Source organism: Carassius auratus, unplaced genomic scaffold (assembly GCF_003368295.1).
Source record: "Carassius auratus strain Wakin unplaced genomic scaffold, ASM336829v1 scaf_tig00214714_1_2670353, whole genome shotgun sequence".
Classification (NCBI taxonomy): domain Eukaryota; kingdom Metazoa; phylum Chordata; class Actinopteri; order Cypriniformes; family Cyprinidae; genus Carassius; species Carassius auratus.
Genome location: NW_020527778.1, coordinates 485,644 through 496,361, shown reverse-complemented (window position 1 = coordinate 496,361; position 10,718 = coordinate 485,644). Strand labels below are relative to the sequence as shown.

General features: G+C 37.7%; 1 protein-coding gene across 5 annotated transcripts in view; it reads right to left on the bottom strand.

Annotated features, from left to right (window-relative positions):
• Positions 1–318: 318 nt before the first annotated feature.
• The window catches only part of LOC113092658 (ankyrin repeat and fibronectin type-III domain-containing protein 1), a 62,171-nt gene continuing 51,771 nt past the window's right edge, over positions 319–10,718 (bottom strand). For 3 of the 5 annotated variants that reach the window (XM_026258343.1, XM_026258344.1, XM_026258342.1), the window contains 7 exons: positions 7,785–7,951; positions 7,558–7,708; positions 6,456–6,624; positions 6,205–6,371; positions 4,858–5,062; positions 3,359–3,912; positions 320–1,016 (listed from right to left, as the gene is read on the bottom strand). In XM_026258343.1, coding sequence (XP_026114128.1) covers positions 687–1,016; positions 3,359–3,912; positions 4,858–5,062; positions 6,205–6,371; positions 6,456–6,624; positions 7,558–7,708; positions 7,785–7,951 — 1,743 coding nt within the window. In that variant the 3' untranslated portion in view covers positions 320–686. Of the gene's footprint in view, positions 1,017–3,358; positions 3,913–4,857; positions 5,063–6,204; positions 6,372–6,455; positions 6,625–7,557; positions 7,709–7,784; positions 7,952–10,718 lie in introns of all 5 variants that reach the window. The other 2 variants (XM_026258341.1, XM_026258345.1) reach the window with 1 other exon arrangement.

The following is a 10,718-nucleotide window of genomic DNA, read 5'->3' as shown; positions in this document are numbered from 1 at the left end:
TTATATATATATATATATATATATATATTTATATATATATAAATATATATATAGACACTGAAATAAACTAAATGTTTAATTTTTCTGCATCAAGGCTGCATTTATTTAATCAAACCTACAGTAAAAACTGCTGGTATATTAATATCATTTAAATTAACTGTTTTCTATTTGAATACATTTTAAAATGATTTATTTCTGTGATGCACAGCTGTATTTTCAGCATCATTCCTCCAGTCTTCAGTGTCACATGATCTTCAGAAATCAGTCTAATATAAAGATTTATGGCTCAAGAAACATTTCTGATTATTATCAATGTTGAAAACAGCTGTGCTGCACAATATTTCTGTGGAAACCATTATCAATTGTTAGAAAGTTTATTTATTATTAATTATATTCATATTTACTGTCATTTTGATCAATTTTATGAATTATATGTAATATGGAGTATATAAAGCAGTGGGTAGATTATGAAAATAATGTACACTGATGAACTATACATTATTTCATGTTGACTTTAACTCTCATTAGTGATTGATTTTCTCGTAAGGTTAGCGTCTATAAAACTCCGCTTGGCTAATCACGAACCTCATGAAGTAATTCATAATCTAAAACAGCGTACTTCAGTAGTCTATGCACTTCAGTCAGAGTGTGTGTGTGTGTGTGTGTGTATTTACAGGTTTGCGTGATCAAACAGTCGTGGCTCTGCTGTGCTGCAGTGCGAGCGGGGAATACTCTTTGAAGCGGACGCAGAGTTTGCCTCGAGTCCATGGGTTTTGTAGCGTGAGCGGGCAGAAATCGTCCTGTAGCCATTTCTCTCTCTCCTCCACCAGCAGAACCAGGCCGAAGTGTTGGAGCTGCTCGCTGTCATACACACACCCCTCAGACGGGGCTCCGCTCTGATCCGGGGCACAGGTGCCCTGCTGCGTGGCTTTCTGCAGGCGATGGCACACAGCGTTGATCTCCTGGACCACCAGACGAACCATCTCTTTGGCCGACGTCTCTAGAGTCACGCGCAACTACAAACACAGACAGTCAGCAGATTAATCATCAGTTTAGTAAACTATGGTTAGGTTTCTCAATGCTCAAATATAATACTAACAAACTTTACAATTAGCAGAACTTAACTGCACAATTAATTGAGAGTTTAAAATGTCTATTTAATTTCTTATAATATAATATAATATAATATAATATAATATAATATAATATAATATAATATAATATAATATAATATAATATAATATAATATAATATAATTAGTGCTGTCAAAATTAGCGCGTTAACGCATTCGATTAATTTGAAATATTTAACGCGTAAAAAAAAAATAACGCAATTAACGCGGTTGCAGTTTTTTTTATTTCCAGTTGTGGCCTATGTGTGTTCAACGTGCAAAGAAATATGGATAAGACCAAGGAAGGACTTTTAGACGGAAAGTTTCAGTATTAAACTCTGCCGGATTACTCTTCAGTCTGCCACAAGAAACATTACTCTTCATTCATTCTGCCACAAGAAACAGCAACATTAAAATCATGAACTCAAATGTCATTGCTTAAAAAAAAAAAAAACAATGACTGTAACAGTGCGTAAATCAGACCTAGCTAACGTTAATAAGCTTAAACAAAAATAACGAAATAATTGTGTAGCGGAGTATTTTTTGTACACAGTGCCGCGAACTGTCAATCACTCCTGTGCGCGTGCATCACTGTCCTCCTCGCAGCTGCAGCAACGTGCGCTCTCTCTCTTCATCAAGCTTTAAAACAAAAAGGGGACAAAAAGATCATATTGTCTTTGTGCATAGGCTATAGATTAATTACATAAATGAATATCTAAATGTGTGCCTTGCCGTCTACGGTATTTTTTTAGAACTTAGAAAAAAGATGCTGCAGCCAATGAACAGCCAGCGGGGGCTGCAGTTTTTAATGTTTATCAGACAATAAATACTCAAGATTTTGCTTTAGTATAACTCACAACGAGTTTCACACACCTTCTCCGGCCACGTTGAGTTGTTGACACTTAACAGTGGGAAAAGCGACACATGCGCTATTCACTTGTATTATTTAAGGGTGAATGGGTAATGTAGTTTCTGCTCTGGGTGGGATGAATTAGGAAGCTTGCATTGTGAAGGGCGCTCTGAAAATCGGCAGTGCAGGTAAAAGATTAAAACCTCTATTTAAACAGATGTCCAAATGAGCGTACCGGTACGCTACAAGCACGTTCTGGGCGCACGGAGAGGTGGCGGTACGCTCAAGAGCTATATTTGGAAGTGGCGGTACTGAGTACCGGTGCATACTGGCCCACTTAAAGCACTGGCAATGACTATACTTTGGAATTTTTTTGCAGTCCACTTAGAATTCAACATGGAAATCATTTTTGTTTTTTATTGGCATTGATTGTTTTGAAATTCAAATGGTACTTACATGCCTGTGTTTTTATTTCTGTAATAAATATGGCTTTCAAGCCAACAGTTAATTTGGAGGATATTGATGGTTTATTGCAGGTATGTTGTTTACATGAGAAAATCTGTGTTACAAGTTAAACAAAAATTCCAATAAACAATCATATTTTGAATTTAAATAGTTTCTTTGTCTTGAGTTTACATTAATTATTTACATTTTACATTTACATATCCAAAAAGTTTCAGTCTTTTAATTGCGATTAATCGCGATTAATTTTAAAAAATTGTGCGATTAATTAGTTAATTTTTTTTAATCGATTGACAGCACTAAATATAATATAATATAATATAATATAATATAATATAAGGATTTCAGAAACAAAATTAAAAAGAAAAAAGTAAAAAATAATAATAATAATACTTTACTTACAAAAACATTAGATGATATCAAAAAAAAAAAAAATTTCAATTGCCATATATAAATGTATATATATTTAGAAAATTTGAGATAATAGACAATGATATAAAAAACACTTCATTTCCAAGAATGCTAGAATTCTGTCAATATAAGCAATTTAAATGAAAAGAAATCAAATAAAAATGTATTATTTTATTCAAATATTTAAAATGTATTAAAAATATATCTTAAATAAAAAAATATTTTTAGTAAAAAAAAGAAATCGGTGAAATTAGTGAAATCAGTAAATCAGTGCATAAACAGGCATAATTAATTAATATAAAGTAAACAAACTGAAACTCCTATGTGTATGTTATTCAATTTCTTTGAATCAAATTCCTCTTACTGTCATTTCTATTCAAATTCCAATACAACTTCCTCTAGGGCCTATTACGTTTCTATACTCTCTAAAGCACCCTGAGTTTTATCCAGCACTGTGACGATTAGTGTATGAGCTCACACACACACACACACACACACACACACACACACACACACACACTCACTTTGACACTGGTGTCTTTGGGTAAGCCTGTGCGGTATTGTGGGTAAACTCTCAGTGTACTGTGGCACGGCCGGTGAAGAGAACCAGCAGAGAGTCGCTGGACGCCGCTGTCCTCTGATTGGGTGCGCACAGGCACGGGGCGGGGCTCAGGGAAGCAGAGGTCTAAGGAGGAGGGGCGTGTCCAGCACTTCTGATTGGAGGAGCTGGTGGGTGTGGTCTCCATTGAGACGGGAGGCGGGTGCTCCAGACTGCTGGTGCGGATGCACAGTGCCGTTCTCTTCTCGGTGACCCGCAGCAGCTCGATCTGACGGCTCGGCAGGATGAAGTCATTATCGATCATGTGCTCACGTCTGCTCACCCCTCCTCCGGTCTGCAGCACGTCCGGCTGCGAGGAGCGAGGAGAGGACTGTGTGGAGGTGAAGGATCTGAAGCTGGAGGGAGACGGTGGGAGCAGGTCCAGTTCTCTGGTGCTCTGGGCCACACTGGAGCTGTACTCGCTGTCAGCGGTGAGGAACACCTCCGACGAGTTATCCTCATCTGACAGACCCTGGGAATCTTGGGAAAGACAGAAAGACAGACTTCTTAAAAGAACAGTTCAGATTACTTACTCACCTTTAGGTTATTCCAAACCTGTATAGGATGTCAAGCTCAAATAAATATAAAATAAATAATACAAAATGGGGAACAGACCCCAGTTTAAGTAATTATTTATTGACTTTATACAATTGTTTTTTTTGTTTTTTTTGCGTGTGTGATTTTGTCCTTTTATACTTTTCGGAGCTTATATCCTATAGTCACTGTAAAGGACTGTAAATACAAAAATATATAATTTAATGAATTTATAACATAAAATAAATTTTTTTATAAAAATGATAATATTGTGTTCAACAGATTAATAACAGCATATAGATTTGGAATGACATGAGGGTAAAACAATAACAAGACCATTTTTTTAAGAATATTACTAAATATCCCAATTTTTACAAATAAGACAATTAAATAAAATTTTGCTTTAGAAACAAAAAGTCTACAATTACAGTCAAACTCTCAGTGTTTCTATCAGATGACTTAACTGTATCTTAACTCATCAGTTAAAATGTTCTTTTTTAAATCATAATTAATCATGTCAATAAACGATTGCTTGGTTTAATATAGGCATGCATGATTAATCAAATTAAAAACAAAATTACAATATGACTTCGTGCGATCATCAAATCTCAAAGACTGTGATTTAATTACATTTTTCTTAAATACTCATTATTTTTGGTTTCAACGGTAAAAAGATTACAATATGATACTGTGATCATGCAATATTGTAATATTTCTTATTTTTGTTTCCTTTTGTAATTGTAATAAATAATTTATATTATTATTATTATTATTATCTAGCCATTTATAAATCAGAACAGTTTTGCATGGAAATACAGAGATTATAAAACATAAAAAAGAGAGTAAAACATTCGAAACGTTATCCGTGCATGTCAGCGCTCTCTCTCTCACCGTTGTGTTTGCGTGTGCTCTCTGGTGACGGGGTCGGTGAGGGCAGGAAGTCCAGCTGAGAGGAAGTGGACGCTGGTTTCTCTGGAATACTCTCTTTGGAGAAGTCTATAATGCAGCCCAGGCTCGCTCCAGAGCTCTGATGTTTATACCGAGCCGACTGGAGCACCACCATCCACCGCGCATCACGCCACAGCTCCTCCAGATGCTGAGAGACAACACACACTAACATGATCATCTCATCTGAACCCATCTGAAATTAGAGGTATCTGTGTTGCTGAACCAGTATATTTTAACTTAAACTTTTAATTTTAGTTTAATTAACCTATGAGGTTTACACAGTCTATATTATATTTGATATTTTTTGTTATATATATATATATATATATATATATATATATATATATATATATATGTGTGTGTGTGTGTGTGTGTAATGTAACACGTATTTAATGTGTTGTTACACTGCAATTTTTTTTCTTTATTTGTTTTCTATGCAAGAAATACTTTAGAAAATTAAGAAAATTTAAAAAATAAAGCAAATAAAAATATACATGAAATATAAATTAAAAATATGAAATGGTGTTGCCTCATTAGTAAATTTATCTTTCCATATATTTAGTTATTTTATCTGAACAAAAAATACTTTTATTGAAAAGGATGGATCTAATTGATCAAAACCGATAGTAAAAACTATTTTCAGTATGTTACTTTTTTTTTTTTTTTTTTTACAAAATTCATATTTTTATTCAGTAATAATCTATAAAATTGATCAAAAGTCATAACCATGTCTCCTTATGAAATCATCAAATAAATACATTTTATTTTATTCACAGATAATTCAAGGTTGACCTTGTTTAAATTATTTTTCATATATATATATATATATTTTTTTTTTCAGAAATACTCATCACAAGATAAAGTCTTGTTAAAAAAATAAATAAATAAACATGCAGATAAAATATTAAATAAGTTATTTAATATTAAGAAACTGTGAAAAAAAACTAACACCTTGTACAGTGTTGCTTCCTAATTAAACTGATCATTTTTAATATATTTAGATATTTTATCTGAACAATTAGACCATTAAAAATAGTCTTTTTTGCAGTGTATCAATGTAGTTCAATGGGAGACTGTCAAACATCAATCTTAAATTCAGATGACTCCGCTCACTGATCACATGGGCTGATCTTTAGCTCTGCATCTATTAAAGATGATACTGTAAATGCCACGGTCGAACAGTTTGTTCTGATTTTTATTGCAGGTTTACTGTCATCAGTTTCACCTATGAAAGCTGAACTGGAGCGGCGGCGGGCTGCCAGTGTTGAATTGCACGGAGGACAGAAATACCTGCAAATACTCCTCAACCTGCTGATGTTTCTGCTTGGCAGCGAAGAGCTCGGACTCAGAGAACGCCTCACGCAGAGTCTGCTGGGACATCAGGGACTCCAGAGCCAGCAGAGCCGACACACGGCAGTACAGACCGATGAAACTGGGGCAGTAGGCCTCGAAATGAACTACACAGACAGAGAGTGAGAGCACGGAGGGGGACGGGACAGAAGATACGCGTGTGTGAATGTGTTTCTGGTGTGTGGTCTCACCTAACTCAAAGATCTGCAGCGGCAGGGTGAGGAAACCCGAGCGCGGCGAGCAGAGATGGTTCTGTCCGGGCGGTGAACACACCTCCTCACACGGTGGGAGGAGCAACAGGAAGGACACGCCCCCTCCCAACTCAACCACCTCCTTCACATACACACGGAAATCCTGCGCCTGATATAGAAGGAAAAGGAGAGACGTTAGTATTTGCAGTATCTTAGTTCTCTGAAGAACCTTTTTATTTATTTATTTATTTTACTGCATATAATGTTCTGATTTTAATGGTTAAGGTTTTCATTCATCAGACTCTACTGTAGTATTTGTGGTACATTATGGCACTTTATTTAAAGGGATTAATACTTTTATGTAGCAAGGACGCATTAAATTAATCAAATGGATGGTAAAACACTTTTAAATTCTGTCCGTTTTTGGTAGAAAATATTACTTTTACTCATAAAGGATGCATTAAATCAATCAAAAGTGACAGTAAAAGACTATTTGTTGTACATTATGACAATTTTTTCGAAGAAATCCATACTTTTTTCCTGAAAGGATGCATTAAATTAATGAAAAAAAGACAGGAAAACACTATTTATGGTCAATAAAGGCCTTTTTTTAAAATAAATAAATACTTTTAAACAGAAAGGATGCATTTAATCAGTCAAAAGGGTCAGTTAAACAATATTTACAGTACATTATGCCACTTTTTTGATGATATTAATACTTTTATTCAGAAAGGATGACTTTACACTGTAAAACCTTTATTTTTCACAGAAAATATACTTATATAAGACTATTGGTGTATGTTTTGCAAAAAAAAATAACATTTCAAATTTGATTCAGCGTGTTACTTGTAATTATTTGTGAAATGTACTACAGTTTCCTACACCAAATGTTTTCAGTGTAGAAATGTCCATGACTTTTTCATTTACACACACAAAACATGCAAAAAGTTCTAGCAGGCATGCGTTTCATCTGTGTTGTGTGTATATGTGTGCAGTTAATACTGTGTGGCGCCGATTTACTAAATTTCCACATAAATGGCATTAAATGCTTGTGCAGTCAAGCTCAGTGTGTGTCTATGTGTGGAAGTGTGAATGCACAAACCTGGCGGTTGGGAATGTTGATGTAGGTGAGTAAATCTTTAGCAGCGCTCCGCAGGTCCAGTAGGAGGCGATGTGGAGCGCTTTGGACATCGTCACACACCTTTGCGCTGTCCTCCAGCGAACTCAGCGACTGAAGCCACTGCCATTCTTCCCTACGAGACACATATAATTACTACACACATATATAAAGGCATCCGCATGCATAACACAACCATGAACACATCATACCTGGAGACATGGCCGTTGTCTCGTATTTTGACGTGGCAGAGTACGTTTGGGTGTTTTTGTGACACGAGCATCCTGATCTGGTCCACCGAGGTGTAGAGCTTCAGATATCCCAGATACAGGCCTGGAGACAGACACTTCCTGCTGCGCCGGTGATACGCCAGCTTCTCCTGCACACCAAGAGCTCATTAGAGAACACAATCTCTAGAAACCTGTCAAGAACACGTCCAGATAGAAATTCATCCCAAAACAAGTGAAATAAACATGACATGTTGTTAATGCTACTCTGGAGTACCTCTTTCTGATTGGTTATTCATGGTAAAATATTTCTGAATAACTGACTGTTCACCTGGGAAAAGTGTGTTTTGTACAAGCAGTGCCCGTATTCTGCAAGCTAATAAAATAATCTCAACTCATATCAGCCTTTTCAACCTTCTCCTTTACATCCATGCACATATTGCTTTGATTCAGCAGGAAAATGCACAGCTGAATGGACTTTATTGCAAAATAAAAGCCAGGACTGTTCAGGACTGCTTTGTACTTAAAAAAAAAAAACATACAAATAAAAAGATGATATACAGTGTCTAGAACATTCTGTGTGCAGTCTGAAAGATATGGAATGGAAAAATAGGCAAACACACACACACACACACACAGAATGAAGAACTTCCTGTAATAGCCTGAAAGTGACCCACGTTTATCATTTCCAAACTATTTGACTGAGAGACTGACTCTGGAGCCATGTGGTTGTTGAGCTGTAGAACCACTTCCACCACACACACACACAGCTTTACCACAGGGAAAATCTGAGCCGCTCAGACAAAACACCATTTTGACACTGAGGCTGATGTTCCTGAGCCAGAGGTGCTCCAAACACACGATCAGCGGTGGGTGAAGTGTTTACAGCACTCAGACTAAATCATCAGCTGAACAATGCTACTGTTATACTCCCACAATTCACGCCACTCCAGGAACAAGAGCGAGGAATACAGAAGCTCACAGCTGCTGAATTGTTCTTCCCCACTGATTATTTTGGATTTGGGCTCATTTATTTTATATAAGAGTTAAAGCATTCGTTCACCCAAAAATATATATATATTTATTTTCTCTCCAAAGTTGTTTCAAATTCACATTGCTTTCTGAATCTGAATACACTGCATCAAAATGAGTCATGCCAGGCTTGACGTCAATAATGAGACACTAGAAAGTCAATGATGATGTTTGACGTCAAACTGGGCACGACGCATCTAAATTGTATAAATTCAGACGTTTGGACACAGTTAGACTGAATTTATGGTTCTCATTATTCTAAAATTGGGTTTTGGACATAAATATACAGTACTTGTCAAAAGTGTTTTTAATGTTTTTAATGAATTCTCTTCTGCTCACCAAGGCTGCATTGAAGTGCTCAAAAATACAATAAAACTCTAATATTGTGAAATTTCATTAAAATTTAAAATAACTTTTTCTTTTTGAATATATTGTAAAATGTAATTGATTACTGTGATCAAAGCAGAAATTTCAGCATTATTACTCCAGTGTTCAGTATCACAATGATGCTGAAAATACAGCAGCACATCACAGAAATAAATTACATTTGACTATATATTCAAATAGAAAACAGTTATTTCAATTTGTAATAATTTTTCACAATATTGCTGTTTTTTTTTACTGTATTTCTGATTGAATAAATGCAGCCTCGTTGAGCATTAAAAATGTAATTTAAGTGAGAATGTTTAAAGCTCAAGCATGCAGTGTTTCAGTGTTTAAAGATCACATGCGGTGTTTCAGTGTTTGAAGCACACGCATGCGGCGTTTCGGTGTTTGAAGCACATGCATGCGGCGTTTCGGTGTTTGAAGCACACGCATGCGGCGTTTCAGTGTTTGAAGCACACGCATGCGGCGTTTCGGTGTTTGAAGCACACGCATGCGGCGTTTCGGTGTTTGAAGCACACGCATGCGGCGTTTCGGTGTTTGAAGCACACGCATGCGGCGTTTCAGTGTTTGAAGCACACGCATGCGGCATGCGGCGTTTCGGTGTTTGAAGCACACGCATGCGGCGTTTCGGTGTTTGAAGCACACGCATGCGGCGTTTCGGTGTTTGAAGCACACGCATGCGGCGTTTCAGTGTTTGAAGCACACGCATGCGGCATGCGGCGTTTCAGTGTTTGAAGCACACGCATGCGGCGTTTCGGTGTTTGAAGCACACGCATGCGGCTTTTCGGTGTTTGAAGCACACGCATGCGGCGTTTCGGTGTTTGAAGCACACGCATGCGGCGTTTCGGTATTTGAAGCACACGCATGCGGCGTTTCGGTGTTTGAAGCACACGCATGCGGCGTTTCGGTGTTTGAAGCACACGCATGCGGCGTTTCGGTGTTTGAAGCACACGCATGCGGCGTTTCGGTGTTTGAAGCACACGCATGCGGCGTTTCGGTGTTTGAAGCACACGCATGCGGCGTTTCGGTGTTTGAAGCACACGCATGCGGCGTTTCGGTGTTTGAAGCACACGCATGCGGCGTTTCGGTGTTTGAAGCACACGCATGCGGCGTTTCGGTGTTTGAAGCACACGCATGCGGCGTTTCGGTGTTTGAAGCACACGCATGCGGCGTTTCAGTGCTTGAAGCACACGCATGCGGCGTTTCAGTGTTTGAAGCACACGCATGCGGCATGCGGCGTTTCAGTGTTTGAAGCACACGCATGCGGCGTTTCGGTGTTTGAAGCACACGCATGCGGCGTTTCGGTGTTTGAAGCATGCGGCGTTTCGGTGTTTGAAGCACACGCATGCGGCGTTTCGGTGTTTGAAGCACACGCATGCGGCGTTTCGGTGTTTGAAGCACACGCATGCGGCGTTTCGGTGTTTGAAGCACACGCATGCGGCGTTTCGGTGTTTGAAGCACACGCATGCGGCGTTTCAGTGCTTGAAGCACACGCATGCG